At 36.3% G+C, this 18,990-nt stretch overlaps 1 protein-coding gene across 3 annotated transcripts in view; it reads left to right on the top strand.

Moving 5' to 3' along the window:
• Positions 1 to 9,034, top strand: part of LOC121730824 (endoplasmin homolog) — a 28,787-nt gene extending 19,753 nt beyond the window's left edge. Inside the window, exons 6-8 of one of the 3 annotated variants that reach the window (XM_042119998.1) lie at positions 1,903 to 2,102; positions 8,442 to 8,823; positions 8,889 to 9,034. In XM_042119998.1, coding sequence (XP_041975932.1) covers positions 1,903 to 2,102; positions 8,442 to 8,804 — 563 coding nt within the window. In that variant the 3' untranslated portion in view covers positions 8,805 to 8,823; positions 8,889 to 9,034. Of the gene's footprint in view, positions 1 to 1,902; positions 2,103 to 8,441 lie in introns of all 3 variants that reach the window. The other 2 variants (XM_042119999.1, XM_042119997.1) reach the window with 2 other exon arrangements.
• The last annotated feature ends 9,956 nt before the right edge of the window (positions 9,035 to 18,990 follow it).

Below are 18,990 nucleotides of genomic sequence, written 5' to 3' on the forward strand. Positions count from 1 at the left end.
AGTATTGTACACATTGAATAGCTCTGCAGAAAACACGATAGTATATACGAATAAGGATATCCCACAATAACATTTATTTTGTTATTTACTTTTTACTTCAAATTTTCGAAGTGATTTTAACCAATACGGCAATAATCCTTATTCAGTTAAATACTTTTAATAATTTATTGATTATGGCCCTTTACAGCATTTTTTTTAAATGAAATAAGGGGGCAAACAAGCAAACGGGTCACCTGATGGAAAGCAACTTCCGTCGCCCATGGACACTCGCAGCATCAGAAGAGCTGCAGGTGCGTTGCCGGCCTTAAGAGGGAATAGGGTATTAGGGGAGGGAAGGGAAGGGAGTAGGGGAGGGTAGGGAAGGGAATAGGGTAGGGGATTGGGCCTCCGGTAAACTCACTCACTCGGCGAAACACAGCGCAAGCGCTGCTTCATGCCCGTTTTCTGTGAGAACGTGGTATTTCTCCGGTCGAGCCGGCCCATTCGTGCCGAAGTATGGATCTCCCACGTATGAAAGCGTATAAAGCATATTATGATTTAAATTTTAAATGAATATTTTCGAAGACATTACAGATTTAAAAATTGCGGGACGTAGCTTTTGCGGCAGTAGGTATCGACCAATGCGGGCCACGGGTAGTAATGAATATAAATTAATTATTTGTCAAAACTACTGAATCGATTTTAATCAATTTTTTTAGTGACAGGCTATAATATATTTTGTACCCGTGCGAAGCCGGGGCGGGTCGCTAGTACATAATATTTTGATATAACTTGGAAGTTGGAACCTATTAAATTTGACATTACACGGGAATGCTCATCGGTCAGGGAGTTAGTATTGTAAATTGTAATGTTACGCTCAAAGTCGAATCTACAGGATGCAATGAAACCTACCTGCCATTTTTTTCCAGGGCTTAGGTATCATTAGGAGAGTCCATTTAACGAAAAAAAAATGGGTGTTATTTTTTTTAATGACATATTTTATCCCATTTAAAAACGTTGCAGAACGGTCACTCGCGGCGATGGGTATGAGCGGGGGTGACGCTGGGGGAGGTACGCGCGCGCGGGGGCGCGTCACGCGCGGGCGTCGCGTAGTGTCCATTAAGAGGATACCACAGCGGCTAGAGAAATGAAAAAAAAGTACGTGTAATATCTATAGCTGTCTCCCTTACCTCAAGCCTATACCGCAGAACGCGATAGAGACAACTGCAGAAAATCCAGAAAATCAACGATTCGTTGTCCCCTGATTCCTTCTCCAAAACTTAACCGATTTAAGTACTTTTTTCATTAAAGATTAAAAAAAGGCTTGAGCTGTGTTCCTATGTTTTGCTTTTTTTGTACAATCTATCCAAATCTGTTTTCTGGACGTTTGAACACAGTGGAAAATCTGGCCATTTTTTTGGGTTTTTGAACGTTCATATCTTATTTAATAATTAAATTATGAAAAAAAAGAAAACATAGGGACATTGTATTAGTGGCCGTAGATATTCAAGAAAAAAATTATAACTCTACTAGCATTATCCAGGGAGGAAACAGGGGACAACGTTTGTATGGAGAAAATGGCGGTGTGGAATCCTCTTAATAGTAGTGTTTTTATGATAACTTTCGGAAACTATTTCTCAACATTTTAGTACTGAGTGATTATAAAAGAAAAAATACGTGTATTTTTATTTTTAACAAGGATGAATATATCAAAATTTGGCAGGAAGGTTTAATTGCACTCTGTATAATGTCACAATACACGCGAATGCTCCCGGTGAGGGTGCACCTTTATAATATTACAAGATGTTAGTGTAAACACCGTTATCCTTGAAACCATCAAATGGGCTCCTTTGATGGTTTCAAGGATAACGGTGTTTACACTAACACATAGTATAATTGCTGACGATGTTTGACGTCGTGCAGGTGAGCAGAAGAAGGAGGAGTTGGAGCAGTTCCGCGCGGAGTTCGAGCCGCTGACGAAGTGGCTGGGCGACAAGCTGGGCGCGCTGATCACGCGCGCGGGCGTGTCGCGGCGCCTGGCGCGCTCGCCCGCCGCGCTCGTCGCCACCGCCTTCGGCTGGACAGGAAACATGGAACGCCTCGCCATGTCCAACGCGCACCAGGTACCCGCCTACACCCAAGCGTTCAATATAATATTTAGTTCCCTAGAATTGATATACATGTTACCAGCCGCCTAACGAGCAATTTTATTGTCAATATCACGCTTTAATTTTATTGCACCCATAGCCCAGTCAAGTTAGACATTTGAGTTTGCATAAATTCGCACCAAGATGAACATCGGTAATATTGTTTAGAATATGAATACAAATTATATTTGAAAGTTCCCCTTAGTTCCCTGTATGATTTTTTAGGGTTCCGTACCCAAATGGTAAAAACGGGACCCTATTACTAAGACTTCGTTGTCTATCCGTCTGTCTGTCTGTCGCCAGGCTGTAACTCAAGAACCGCTATAGCTAGACATCTGAAATTTACACACATTGTGTATATCTGTTGCCGCTATCATAGTAGTGAACAAATACTAAAAAGTAAAACAAAATAATATTAATATTTAAGGGGGGCCCATTACAAATATCATATATCCCATACAACAAACGTGCTTTTTTTGGCCTCTTTTGCTTAATGGCAATAGGTAGGCACTTGAAATTTTCACAAAGGCCCAAAATATACGTGTACTTCAATAATTAATAATAATACATATTTAAATAAAATAAGATTGAAGGGAGGCTCCCATACAAAAAACACAAATTTTGGCCAATTTTTGCTATATAACGTTACGGAACCCTTCGTGCGCAAGTCCAACTCGCACTTGGCCGATTTTTTTTTTGCTCAAGGTCAAAGCTCCAAAAAATTTGTTTTTCACGATTTTTAGTAGAACGGTAAATTTTATTATAAGAAATGCCTTAAAAAAATTTTTGGTAATACATATTATGTACATAAAAATATTTTTCCCTACGAGCTACCGTTTTTGAAATACATATAACAATTCTAAATGTTGTTAAAGTTGTAATAGTCGTTTAAGGTATTTTCTTTTTCCACACAAGAGAATAATGGAGAACTTTAAAATTTAATTTTTAGTCCTGTTCTAAACAATTTTACCGATTTCAGCTTGGTGTGAATTTATGAAATCTCAAATGTCTAACTTGACTGGGCTATGAATGGGCGCGATGTTCAATATCAACCCTAGACGGACAATAATATTATGCAATACGTGATATTGTTAAATATTATTGTAGGTTTAGGCGCCCACTTACATTTTTAAAAATTGCTCAGTACATCCATAGTAATAGCACAGAATATATATTAGTAGTACCAACCGAATTCCCTTTCGTGAAACCCGTTTAAAAAATTACAACTCATGCTACGATACTATAAAGTTCAAATTTCGACCGCGCAGTGCTAGGAGCCTACAATTATATTTGCCTACATGTGCGCTCTCTTTCTATCGCCTAAGAGGTACCCTTTCTGACGAAATCAAGATCGTCACCTTTAATAAAATAAAATAATCTTCTTTTAATTACTATAGCTACTAATAGCAACCTTTTTATAGTAACTAGAGATCGCCCAATGATCGAAATTCGACCTTAGGTTCAACGACATTAGGACTACTACCTATATTTTGTAAAAAATAATTGACTTTATCATATTTTTTTCAACTGGCTGGCCGTGTTAGCATTGTCTAATAGTATCTAAGATTCAATAAAAATACTATAATCCATTTTCAATTTGTCACCTTGTTGTCAACAGACTTCAACCATAAATATAATTTCAAGAGTATAATTCGTATGTATGGCTTGTCACTCAAAAATCTGTCATTTTTCCTTGTGTGTGTGTTGTAGTGTGTGTTATGTTTTATTTGTTAAAAAAATTTATGATAAAAGCATAATTTCAAAATAATATTAGCTCGATGCACTCCTTCACCAAAAAAAAAAAAAAAAACAAACTAATAACAGGGTCATATAAACTATAACTGTGCAAAATTTCATTCACCTACGTTTCCCCATTTTTTGTCAAAAGGGATACAAAGTTTTTGGCTCACGTATTAATAAATAGATAATCAAATTTTAGTAACCCAACGTATATTTTATAATAGTTTTATATTCGATTAAAGGTAGCTGGTCAGTAATTTTTTACAACTTACCCGATTCAGTGCGGATGACACGGGAGCCGTGTCATACGCGTTTTTAACGTGTGGCGTATGACATGGGAGCCGTGTCATTTAAAAAACGATTGTATCTCCCTCAAATTACACTTTAGAAGGTTCTACTCTGAACAAAATCATCTTAATTTTCCACGTAGAATAAGCCTATAGGCTTCGCCTCTGAATATTCTGTGATTTGAAAAAAAGTAGGGGCTGTCAACCTTTTTTAAAAGGTGCATTCATTGCGGATTATACGGATTATTAGTTATTCTTAAGGTTTTCTACACAGTTTTGGCGATTTTGACTAACATAATTGTCACCAAAACACCTTGGTAGCCATAACATCATATTCGAATAATAGTATTATGCTTTAAAATAACAAAATAATATTAAAATCATTAGATAAACTACAGAATAATGATCAAAAACATCAGTCTCGATCTATAAGACTATGAAAAGTACTAATAACAGGGTCATAATTTGATGATGCATGGTCTAGTGTTGATGATGATGATGATTAATGTAATCAGCAGAGTAGCTTATGATTTTGGTATTTTAAACAACAGTGAAACTCCCAAACACGTATCTACAAGGAATCAGGAGTTCTGTTCAGCACCTTCGGGGCCGTGGTATACCATGGTGCAAAATTTAACTTTTTGGTAAAAGATGGCCCGTGCGAGTTTCTTACGCCGGTTCTTCTCGCCTGGTTAGTTCCCGAACCGGTGGTAGGCCCCAGTATCATCTACGTTCGGAAAGTGTTTGAAAAAAACCTATTCTGAATAATTTTTTTTTACTTTGACTTTACTTTTTGGTAGCATAATATAATCAAAACACATCCCATAAAACCAAAATAACCATATGTCCCCATATGATTTTCAAGAAGTCCCCTGGATTCCTCATGGTTTCCATCATCAGATCACCACTTTTGTGAACCAACACCACCAACCAACTCGGAACCGGATCAATCGGAACAAATACCCCATACAACAAAAGAAAAATTTTGAAAATCGGTTTACAAACGGCGGAGTAATCGTTGTCCTCTTTTTTGGAGTCGGTTAAAAAAACTTAACAACGAACTTCTTTCAATTTATCTACGAACGTATTATTTACTTTGGAAACCCAGATCTATTTAATATAGGTAGGTACTCATTTTTCTAACTTTGAAACCTACAAAAGGTTTGCAACATCTGAATAAAAAATTCGCTTACCTGCCATTTTCAGGTTTACACTTAGTAAAACTACTCGAAATCAACTCAAAACAATGTAGCCTTCCGTCAACAACAATGGTTTGGGCTCAACTAAATAAATCAAGTTAATACAAGCGTAAAAACAAAAAAAACATAAAGCTTTTTGAACGTGACGGGTGACATGGTAACCGTGTCATCTACTTCTATGGCGTATGACACGGCTCACGTGTCACGGGAAAATTGTATGCCGCCACGACTGAAAGTCTTCACAAAGTTGCGCCGCATTGAATCGGTTAAACATAGTTACTTGTGTTTATTTGTGTAGTATGCGGTTTGTTTGTAACAAATTGGTTTATTTGCTATGTTTGTGTATTTTTTATCTTTTTTTTTTATTTTAAAGTCTTAAATTACTTTATTGAAATATGTCTTTGACTTTTTTCAATCTATACTAATATTATAAATGCGAAAGTATCTCTGTCTGTCTGTCTGTCTGTCTGTCTGTCTGTCTGTCTGTCTCGCTTTCACGCCAAAACTACTGAACCGATTGCAATGAAATTTTGTACACAGTTATTCTAGAGTCTGAGAAAGGACATAGGCTACATTTTGATGTGGGAAAATATCTTATTTCCATGAAAATATCGATGAAAATTTATTCGCATTGCGCAGGCCAGCGCTCATCCCGGGGGTCCTGGGTTCGAGTCCCGCAGGCGGAACAAGTTTTCAATGTTCCTGGGTCTTGGATGTGTATTAAAATAATATTTCAAAAATCTTAAATATATTTTATGTATAATATTATAAAAAATCCAGAAATATATCGATGCAATTTAGTTCTAATACGATTCAACAGATGGCGTTTTATTTTATTTTAGTTCTAATACGATTCAACAGATGGCGTTTTATTTTTTACTTAAATATATTTTATGTATCTATACTTCTATACTAATCCATACTAATATTATAAATGCGAAAGTATCTCTGTCTGTCTGTCTGTCTGTCTCACTTTCACGCCAAAAACTAATATTATAAATGCGAAAGTATCTCTGTCTGTCTGTCTGTCTGTCTGTCTCGCTTTCACGCCAAAACTACTGAACCGATTGCAATGAAATTTTGTACACAGTTATTCTAGAGTCTGAGAAAGGACATAGGCTACATTTTGATGTGGGAAAATATCTTATTTCCATGAAAATATCGATAAAAATTACTTCGCATTGCGCGTGGCCAGCGCTCATCCCGGGGGTCCTGGGTTCGAGTCCCGCAGGCGGAACAAAAAGTTTTCAATGTTCCTGGGTCTTGGATGTGTATTAAAATAATATTTCAAAAATCTTAAATATATTTTATGTATAATATTATAAAAAATCCAGAAATATATCGACGCGATGCAATGAACATTTTAGTTCTAATAAGATTCAACAGATGGCGCTTTTTTTTACTTCGTTGGAACATAGAACTAATCATACTTATTAGTTATTATGTTTTTGTTTATAGTTTTTAATACGTTAGAATATTATGTTTAATAATATTATCACTTGCTATAATAATAATCAATCTATCTTATCTTATAGAACTCCTACTGCATTTCTAAGGAGTTCGAGTGTGTTGTGTTGGCCTATATTCCATCCAGAAAATATATCAATGCAATCAACATTTTAATTCTAATATATGAAAACAGATGGCGCTTTATTTTTTACTTCATTATTATAACAGAACTAATCATACCTACTTTATTATATATTATTGTTTTTATTCATAACTAGCTGTTGCCCGCGACTTCGTCCGCGTGGACTTTAGTTTATAGCGCGCGGTGTCAACAAAATTTATGTCAAATTTAAAAACTTTTTAAAACCCTGGTAAGTGGTACCCCTCTTAGGGCCGCGCTACACCGGAATGGCAGCGCTGAAAGTGCTCGCCTGGCCGCTGCCATTCCGGTGTAGCGCGGCCCTTAATTAATCAAAATACCCAAAAACAGCTGTGCAGTGTGCACATAATCTGTACTAATATTATGAATGCGAAAGTATCTCTGTCTGTCTGTCTGTCTGTCAGTCTCGCTTTCACGCCAAACGCCAAAACTACCGAACCGATTGTAATGAAATTTTGTATACTGATAGTCTAAAGCCTGAGAAAGGACATAGGCTACTTTTTTACTGGAAAAAAGGGTTGTAAGGGTCGTAAATTTGTTCAAAAAATTCATAATAGATGGCGCCGTGCGTCTTCTACATCGCGCTGACGCTTGCTCAAAAGTCTTTCTATAAGAGGTGGTATCATCTTACATTTAAGTCTCGATTTTTTTCGATTGTTATATCTATTCTACGGTATTAAATAACTCAGTACTTTATCTGTGCAGGCAGTGACGTAACCTTAAGACCAAATTTCACCAACGACTGTTAAAGTTAATGCTCGAATTAGTATCACGTTAGCTGTTTTGTTTTTCATATGAATGAAAGAGAAGACAGGATATTTTAACAAGCTGTTAACACTAACAGACGTTGGTGAAATTGGGGCTAAACCTATCAATGATAAATAGTTTATGGGTAAAGTTGTGTAATTGGGGGGCTAAATAAGCTTTAAAATTTGGCATAATATATAAAGTTTAACGTACAAAAATGAAGTACTTATTGTTTGCACACTGCACAGCTGTATTGATTTAAGGGGTACCAGGGTTTTTTTATAAAAGCTTTTGACACCAATTTTGTTGACATCGCGCGCTATAAACTGAAGTCCACGCGGACGAAGTCGCGGGCAACAACTAGTTGTTCATATTTATCAGATTAATAACGATTCTGTCACAGCGGTTAAATCAGTAGGTAGATATATGCGACGAAAAAATCTTGCGCGCGCGTCACCGCTCGCTTGTGAGTCATAACGATTCTGTCACAGCGGTCAAATCAGTAGGTAGATATATGCGACGAAAAAATCTTGCGCGCGCGTCACCGCTCGCTTGTGAGTCCCTTGTGATCTGCCCCTTTAAAGGGGTACTTACAGTTCGATACCTAAACGCGCGAGTGGGACAGGCCCCTGGTAATAGTAATAAATTATGGTGCTAAGATACATCGATTTTCATAATACTGGCGTGGAATAGAGATGTAACTACGTATTATAACCGCGATGACGTGTTGCAGAAAGCGGACGACGCCCAGCGCAAGCACCACCTGAGCCAGAAGAAGATGCTGGAGATCAACCCGCGGCACCCCGTGATCCGCGAGCTGCTGCGGCGCGTGACGGCGGACCCCGACGACCCGCGCGCCGCCGCCGCCGCCCGCACGCTCTACCGCACTGCCGCGCTGCGCTCCGGCTACATGCTGCAGGAGGGGCAGGCCATCGAGTTCGCCGACGCCGTCGAGGCCATGCTGCAGGCGGACCTCGGCCTGCCCGCCGACGCGCAGCCCGAGCTTGAGGACGTGGCCGACGTCGACGCCGACGCCGGGGACGGCGACGACACCGCGGCCCCCGAGGACGCCGACGCCGATCACGACGAGCTGTAGACGCGTGCGCCGGACTAGTACAGTCGCTAGGAGTGAGTGAGAAGGGATCGGGCGACCTCGCCGCCCCTAGTGTACGCCGCTAGTGTATGTGTAGTGTGTGTGAAACCGTCGCAATTAATTAGTGAGACGACAGACCGTTTAAGACTGCATTCTTTATATTTTCGTGTAAATGAGCTCGAGCGTCTGCTGATATGTTATAATGTTGTAAATAAATTTATATTTATTTAGAATTTGTATTCTATTACTTACTCAATAATTTAAGTATGACGATAAAAACTAGTTTGACGAACGAGACCAGAATAATAAAAACTAGTTTTTGAGGCCTCCGTCTCAAAATCAGCAGCGAGGCGGCGGCGGCGGCGTGGGAGCGGCGCGTTCCAATGTATTTTATATGGGCCGGTTCTCGAAAACAGCGGTGTTCTGCGTACTAGACGGCTGACCGCGCCGCCGCCACCGCTCCGCTGCCCACAAAATTCTGGGCTGAGGCTTAATATTTGTAGGCTTTGGCAAAAAATGTATACATTTTTTTAAATTTGGCATTATTAAAAAAGCCTACAAATAGCAGTCAAGTGACCTTCAGAGAAGTGCTGCTAATAGAAAAAAAATTTACTAAAATTATGGGGAAAATAAAAACAGCCACGTTTGTGACTCCCAAGTAACAAAAGTACCCGTAAACCGTATGTTACAAAGATACAGGGTCGAAAATGCGTAAATCTGGGTTTTGCACACGCCACGTTGCGTGACATTCTGTTACATAAACCTTAAAAAAATTGTGCTGATTAAAATAATAATGTAAAACATGCTTGCTGGGGTAAATTTAGTCGAATAACATCGTATAATAATATATTTTTTTTGACATTCAATTATAACGAAAAAAAAAAATCATGCTATGACACTTTTACATGTGTAAATGAAAATGACCTGTAGGTATGTAACCTTATCTGATGCTGCGATGCCACAGACACACAGACAAAAGACAGACACGTCAAACTTTCAACACCCCTCTTTTTCCGTCGGGCAAAATAACAGCACTTTACAGCATTGGGATGAACTATAGCGTTAATAATACCACAATAGACATAACTACCAGTAGTTCGAGTGCAAAGAAACGGACAGGTTTCAATATCTGATCTATTCGTCGGGTCTCTCTATAGTGGAGTCACTGAAGGTTTTCACCTCCGATTTCGTTGAACCTCCATCAATTTTCATGAAAATTAGTGAGTAGGTGGGGATACCCTAAGAAACAAAAGTGACATAGTGCCAACTTGCGCTTTTGCCCTGGGGGTGGATGCCAACCCTTCTCGGGGGTCAAATATTTTTAAATAAAAATAACCGCAGAAATCGAAAAACAGACAAATTTTAAGCAAAATATTGTTTTATAAAGTTTTTGGAATAAATCAATACTTTCTGAGTAATCAAAGATCGAAGATAGTGATTTTTCGTGATAAAACTACATGTTTTAAAGCGGTTTTTCATAAATAACTCAAAAACTATACGTTTTTACGAAAAATGTGTAATAACCTAATTTAAAGTCAATTAAAAAACAAATAAATCTCTTATTTTAATAACCTTCTAATTTTAATTTAAAGTGATATACAGGGTGCAATTAAACCTACCTGCCAAATTTTTTTTGGGGCTTTAGGTATCATTAGGTGAGTCCATTAAACCAAAAAAAATAGGGTGTTAATTTTTTTACAATAACATATTTTATCCCAAAAAAAATCGATGCACAATGGTCACTTCATCAGTTAATAAATAATTGCGATATTGCGACCGAGCTAGTACATCGCGCCGCACAGATATCCAGTCGAGACCGGTTATGCGTAGAGGTAAAGCGAGGGTGACGCGCGGGGTGGGAGGCGGGAGGCCCGCCGCCCGCCGGTCGCCGGCGACCGTTTACCGGTGACCGTTTACGCGTGGTACCTACTACCACGCGCGTAGTTGTATAGCTAACACCTTCGCTAAAAGTTTTTGCGAAACCCAGAGACTGTACGAGCAAGAAAGCGTTCCTTGTCTTCGTAACAGCTGATTGATGATTCTCGAATGCAGCAGCTGTACCCTGAATCTGAATCGCGAGACAATCAAAGACTCGGATTATGGACAGTTCGCACTTCGCAACACCTGCACACGCCTAGCCAGCCTCGAAGACATGCCTCTGACGAGGTTAAAAGTGACAAAGTTGTGCTTAACAAACTTTTAAAGACAATGTACAAAACGCGCTAGACTTTGCTTAGAGCAAAACGGATTGCAGTTTGAACTCGTTTGAACTATGCTAAGTGTAGACAAGATGGAAGTAAATAAGATTTAGAGGTGGGTTGTTTTGTTTTTATTTTTTAATATACTGTGTACATACTGATACATACTGTGTACATAAGTTAATTGAATTTTTAAATACGCCTAAATGCAAAGGATGTGGTTTAGATTTATGATAAATTTCTAAAGTGCTTATTTTTCGTAATTAAAAAGTTGTAATTTTCGATTCTTTTCATGTGTATCAATTAATTTTATTCTAAACATACCTGTCTACGTCCTTTACATTTGACGGTCCCAAGTTCGTCAAAGTATGAAGTACTTGTACTATTATCTATTTTGTGGTATGAAGGGAAAATTCGCAACTTATGATAATAACAAGAATGCAGTGACCGATTAGCCCTTAATCAAATTAATTATTAAGCAATTGCCTAGGGCATCACGTCTGAGGGGGCAACAAAAGAGTAAAGGTTCAAAGACCGATTCTAGTTGAGATACGGATAGGGGGGCCCACAGGCATGGATTGCTTAGGGCATCAAGTAGTCTTAATCTGTCACTGCAAGAATGTCAATGGAAGGGCGGGGCAGGGCCGGGCCGCGCATGTGTCCATATTTTGTGGTGTTTGGTAGGATAACTTTCGGAGGCTATTTCTCAAAATGTTAGTACTGAGTGATTATAAAAAAAGAAATACGTGTATTTTTATTTTTAACAAGGATCAATATATCCAAATTTGGCAGGAAGGTTAAATTGCACCCTGTATAGGTGATTATATGTATACTTTTTTTCGGCGAGTACTTTAAACTAAACAATCATACACAAATAACGGAAAATTGATGCATTTTATGACATTTACTTCCTGAACACTTTTTAAAGTACTTAAAATTATCTTTCTATTGAGTACTGTAAAAAGTTAATAGCATTAAAATTGAGCAAGTTATGATAAAAATAAGATGACACTTTCGATTTTTTTTGGAAAAAAACGAAAAATAAAACGTTCACCATTTCTACAATATCTCAAATTTATGATTATCCCTTTAGGGAATATATGCTAAAATAAAGAAAAGCCTTTAGGCTTTTCTTTATTTTAGCATAAGTTATGACTTCAAAAAATTAACCTGCTTTAGAATGCTTGCTTTTGAAAAAAAAGCTGATTTCATAAATTTTTAATTTTTCAAATTTTCGTAAATTTCATTTTCTTTTGGATATAACTTTTAAAATATTGGATATTCGTAAAAAAAACATAAAGGATAAAATTTGAGTTCGTTTCCTAAAAATGCTTTTGGTTTCCTTTTTATTTTTGTAGGATGAAAAATAGCCAAGATAGAGACGTATAAAGCCTAACTTTTACTGCGATAACCACGTAACCAGCACTTATTAACCCTTTGTATTTTAAAAATTAAGGGCTTTAAAAAGGGTTTCTTAGCATGATCTCAATGCTCTTGAAATTACCTTTAGAATGTTTTTTTAATGAACCTGATAAGGGCGATTCCGCTAGAGACGACCCTCGACACGAATTTTTAAATTACAGCATTTGTTACATTTTTTTATTGAATTATATATAGAAAGATGTATATTTACTAGCAAAAGAACTTTTATTAGTAAAAATTTAAATTTGAATGATTTATAACATTCTGAAGTGATATCATCTAACGGCGCGAGGAAAACTGCTTATGCCACACATGATTATTTTTATGACAAATCACTAGCTCGAAGTTGAATTTCACTACATAATATTGACTGTATAACATAAGTTTATATTTCTGCGCAAAAAAATCAACAATTTTAAATTAGTTTTCAAACATTATTAAAACAAAAGTTGCAATTGTTGCACCCGCGATAAAAAAGGTACAAAAGTTTAGTTTTCTCGCTAAAATGAATTGTTAATAATTTGAAACTTTGTAAAAGTAAGAAGAATTGAGAGGGAAATAGGAATTAATCATTGGAATAAACTATTTTATGGTTTTTAATGAAAAAACAGTACCTTAAAAGTGGTTGCACCCGCGATCGAAGCAGTACAATGGCAAAAGCAACAATTTATTTTTTAACTATTCTAGTAATTTTCGACATATTTAATATTATTAAGGTAAACAATAACGTTAAATTATATTTGTTATCAATAGTTTTCATGTAATTACAAGATTTATAAAAATTTCAATAGAGTCACATCGTGTTTTATATTTTTAGATATATTTCATGTATTACTTAAGAGATGTTTCAAAATGATGATTAATCTTCTTTTATTTTGAAACATTTTATAAGACATGCTACAAATGACATAAAAATCATATATATTTAATATTTTTCTTTGAAAAAAATATTTTTACTTATAATTCTACCATATTCTTTTAAATTATAGATATAAATTTTGAATTCAATGTTTGCTGCAGTTCGGTTTTATAGCAATACATCGAAAAACGTTTGCCTAAGTTACATTATTAAATTGTTTTTAGTGATTTAGACAATTTATTTTCTCAGATCGATAAATGACTGATAATTAAAAAATAACAAAATTTTAAGTAGTATTATTACAACTTACTAATAATATTATGTATTGCATATCAAAAATGTAGAAATTAGTCGCAGACTTATGAGTAAATTCAATTTCTTTAGACTTGTTGCACCCGCGATATTCTGATGTTGCACCCGCGATCGTGGAAATTGTTAATAATTCCTAGTACTAATAACTTAAATTAATTGTATCTAGTTAAATAATTTCTTTGTCTTATACACTTTTGAAATATGGGTTAATAAATAACTAAAAGTTTCACAATTAACAGTATTCTCAAATGAACTCGTCCGAGTTCTTAATGGAGGGCCGATTTGGTTGCACCCGCGATACTACTTAAAACATATTTTGTGGCTTTTCTTAGATTTAATTATACTTTTAATTTACATATCATGATTAAACTAGTTAAAATGTATCCCTTCAAAAGATAATAATTTATTAATAGATATGTTTTATTTTGTCAGTAGGACGCTTTAAGTGCGTCAAAAGGTTGCACCCGCGATAATGGAATCGCCCATAACTAAAAAATTAAGGGAGCTATGGTAATAAAACAAATAAATTATTAAAAAAAAAATGAAGCAGGTACTAAGGTACTAAACTAAATACACCCCATGTTTGGGTACGTGTGTATTTGTCTTTTCATGACGGAAAAAGTGAAAGAAATGGTAAACATTTACTGGAAAAAGTGATGGGGCTTTCGAGGAAGACGTGGTCTTTTGAATATTTTAGTATATTTTCTTAATTATAACAATTAAAATACCTCCATACCGGTTTTGGTGATAGGCAGGAATAATTTTACAGTGCTCAAGTGTGTGCGCAGTACACTAGAGCCTTCTCTCTTCCTTTACTCTCAAAATCCCCACTAGGTAAGTGAGATTCGATAGAAAGGGGATAACCTGCTTTTAATTTCAGATCAGTCGGAAAACAATAGACAATCCAAAAATAAAAAATCGGCCAAGTGCAAGTTAGACTGGCGCACGAAGGGTTCCGTGCCACAATAGAGCAAAAAATAGGCTGAAAATTGTGTTTTTTTTGTATGGGAGCCCCCCTTAATTATTTAATTAATTAAAGTTCAAATACAACTAAGTATGTCGTGAATATTTCAAGTGCCTATGTGTTGCCGTTATTGATATCGAGCAAAAGTTGCAAAAAAATTACGTTGGTTGTATGGGAGCCCCCTTAAATATTTAATTTAGTTTGTTTTTAATATTTGTTGTTATAGCGGCAACAGATATACATAATCTGTGAAAATTTCAGAAGTCTAGCTATAGCGGTTCTTAAGTTACAGCCTGGAGACACACAGACAGATGGACAAACGGACAGACATCGATGTCTTAGTAATAGGGTCCCGTTCTTACCCTTTGGGTAACGGCTCAGCTGAGAGCTGTGTCGAACTAGAATAAAAATGTGTTTATTTTTTAACTGACTTCAAAAAAGGAGGTTTTCAATTCGACGCGTATGTATGCAAAATTTCAAATGTATGTATGTTTTTATGTTTGTGTTCGCATATCTCCGGAACTACAAGTCCGATTTAAGTAATTATTTTTTTGTTGTACTGGGTATTATTCAACTTAGGAAACACTACGAGTTTCACCAAAATCGGTTTAGTTGTTTTTGAGATAAGGCAATTTTAATTCTCAGCTTCGTACAATTTTGAAGTCGGTTTTATCTTTTTAAAATACTATTTAATTATAAGATAAATTAACGTTCCATCCAAATTTTTTTATCAGGTTTACTAGCTGATAAAAAAGTTAGAACTATTATTAAGACAAACCGTAGTTTTTAAGGATAAAAAATTTCGCAATAATTATAATTTTAATACATACTTAGTAAGTACTTAAATAAGATTTTACTTCTCTCGTGTACAATAATTTAATGGGCTTAAGTTTTTTAACCAATAGTTTTACAGTGATTTTGCATCGAGAGAGTAGTTTGTAAGTGTTGAAATTTCATCGTCAACCAAAAATTATATCATAAATATGAAACAAACCCTGTATGTAATATTTAGAAACTCAGAAATACAAAAAATGATTTTTTCATAGTTTTTCATTTAAGGGGTGGTTGTTAAAAGGGTTAAAAAATTATTAAAAACATAAATCGGGCATAAAAATATTGAAAAAACGTTTATTTTATCTAATTAAACACAATTACTAAAGCCACAATGGTTAGATCTACATTTTTCCTCCTTTTTGAAAAAGGGGTGAATTTCACCCCTAAAATGTGAAAAGCGCAATACGAGCGTATGTCACTTTTGAAGTAGAGGGTCAATGATGAAATACTCAAACCAGATATGTTACTACCGCGCGCGTTGTGAAGCTTCAAATACGGCCCAATTGAGCCGTCTGGTGATTAGTCTGCATCGAGCGCAGTCACGAACGTGCCGCGTCTTGTCTTACCTAAATAAATTAAAATGACGTCGTGCGTGTTTCGAAAATGTACCAATTATGACTCGAAAGTAAACAAAACACATGGAATCTCTTACCACACGTCTTGATTGCAATAAATACCTCGATTATTTACATTTTCAATTATTTTTCGAACAATCTGGAAAAAATCGAATTTTCGTCATAGCTCAGGCGAAGAAAGAGACAGCGATACGATTCGACGTTTAAAAATAGAACTGTCTCTTTTATGTAAATGGTTTTTCGCATCTTTTGTTTCACTTATCTGTCAAATTTGTCAATGTCTGCAATTTTGAATTTGAAAATTGTTCGGAAGAGATTTAAGCCGGAAAATAGTATGGACGTAACATATCTGTATAAGTAGAATATCATTGTAGAGGGTAAAACATACTCAATTCCAAAATTTCATCCAAATCGATGGAGGTTCAACGAAATCGGAGGTTGTGCCTGATTTTTGCCTTCATTAATTACTGTACTACTAGGATCATGAACGGAATGTGCCTCGCGCTGGCTGATATAATTTATTTTTAAATATTTAAAATAAATATTTCAAAATTGGATTCTGAGTTCTGACAATTTTAATTGCATGTGCCAAAACACAAACAACAATACAACCAAAGAGGAACACGTCCAGCGAATATGTCATAGTTTTAAATTCGTAGGTAACAATTTAACAAACTTCGTCATACAACGTCAAATTTAAAAATTTCAACATCAGTTCTAGTTAGGGAGGCGAATAGGCGAATTTTCGGCAATACTCGAGCGTGGCAGTTTAAGATATGAGAGATACCTTGGACCTAATAGAACAACCTTGTAAAGTATTTAGTTCTATATGTATTCACGCGCGCCTAGGATAGACGATCAGATTAGTAAAAAAAAATCGATAGTCTGAAATACTCGAGCGCGTCAGATTAAGATATTGGGGGTTGATTTTAGTGTTTTAAGGCTAAATTTAATCTGACGATAAGTCCTTGACGCGCCGAGTTATAGGGTCGCAAACTTGTAGAAAAAAACATTAATCCGGCATTCTCGAGCGCGATTTTTTTATTTTTTATTTTGAAGAATATAATCTAAAACTTACTAAAAATACAAAATCTGCCGATTTCCTCATGACCGGAAGTGTGGAGGAGCTATTTCGTCTTCCGAAAAACGCGTTGCGGCATATAAGTCGCGAACGATACATTTTACAAAAAAAGTTTAAATAAACAAAATTTAGGTAATTTTATTTTACAGAAAAAAGGTCCCTTTACATTTTTGTCCAAAGTTAAAACTTTTCGACTTGAAGCACAATAGACATAACTGAAGCACCATAAAAACTCAAACTCCCGGATTTTCTAGTATATATCTCGAAAACTGAGGGTGTTAAAAAAATTTAAATGAAATAACGAAGATTAAATTATGTGACTTTTGTTAAGTATATCTCAATATTTTTTTTTTCTAAAGCTTCTCGACAATTTTCGTGGACTCGGAAAAAGTTACGCATATCTGCATACAAAAGTATTATTAACATGTACAGTTTCATGTGTATATTATGTTGTTGATCCTCCTGTTGATCCTCAAATTGTTTTTTTGGACGTACCATAAGCAAAACGAAGTGAAGAATTGGAGCAAAAAAGAGGAATTTATTGTGTAAAAAAATTTTCTATACAATTCATCTACATTTACGTTGGTTGTATCTATCGCTTTATTGTCATTCTTAAATTGTCATTCCCCGTTTTATCAAGGAGAAAGAAAGGAAAAAAAGAAACCAAAAACCTTTCCGGTCAGATTAAGAGAACCCACCAACATTTCTGTCAGATTAAGAAAATATGCTTTCAAGTTTCAGGATACCGAGATAAACCTCCCCTATGAAAATCTGATGCGCTCGAGTATTTAAAAAAAACCTTGGGGCCTACTTAACACCCCTTCCGAAAATCTGACGCGCTCGAGTAAATTTTTTTTGCATTTTTAATATATTATATATTATATATTTTATATAATAGGCATATAAATGCCTACCCCTACCACGCAAACCGGCAGATTAGTATACCGATATTATCAGAGGCACTTGGGGCATACGTAGTATGAATATCTGACGCGCTCGAGAATGCCCAAGTAACTGTTTTTTTTTAACATTTTTGAAAAACCGTACACGCCAAACCCACCGCTAAAATAGCTTTTACCATACAAGCTTTTCTTTTCGAAATTATTTTATCTTTCGATTTTGATAGGTCTCGACGGCGCCGTTGAATTACGCCATTTAGCTACCTCGCCTCCCTAACTATTCTAAGTCGGCATACTCTATAATTCTGTCTACTCCATGGAATTAATATGTACTACGTAGTACATAATATTAATTCCATGGTCTACTCTGATAATACACTTGATTATGTCAGCTTTCAAACAAAAAAAAATCGCGTCGTGGCTGTCGTCGTCTAATGAAAACGGCCACGATTACGACAGTATATAAATAAGGCTATGGCCACGACGCATTCTGGCAATCACAGAAAGACCATGTAGCAGTACCTACGTTCGTGCGCCGATTGAAACAAAGAAAACAACGCGCTCTGAAAAGAACGAACGCCGTCTTTGTATACGTTCGTTATAGAAGTTGAAACACAGAAGAAAATCGCTCTGCAAAGAACGTACGTTCGCAATGACGAGAGAAACTGTCCGTGTAATAATACCGGACATGAACCGGCCTTGAAAAAGGCGTTTTTCTAATAAGAATTCTTCGCAACACAACACTTCGCGTCTTCACATCGAGGCTACGTCGAGAGAGGGATCTTCGCAGCGTGGCTACGGTCTTCATGGCGTTTGTAGAGCTTCATAACAACTTCACAAAATGGCGGCACTAATATTATTACCGGCGCGGCGGCAAGGGACAGCAAGACGACGTCGGTATGGAATGCGCGCGCGGACTAAATTCGCGTCGTCGTAACTTCCCACACGCCGAGTCCCGCGAAGGGGCCCCGGGTGGGAAACCATGTCCAGGGGCTATACCCCTCTGTATGGGAAAATATCATTTTATATATACCGTTTTACGGAA

The sequence above is a fragment of the Aricia agestis genome, chromosome 10, assembly GCF_905147365.1.
Source record: "Aricia agestis chromosome 10, ilAriAges1.1, whole genome shotgun sequence".
NCBI lineage: Eukaryota > Metazoa > Arthropoda > Insecta > Lepidoptera > Lycaenidae > Aricia > Aricia agestis.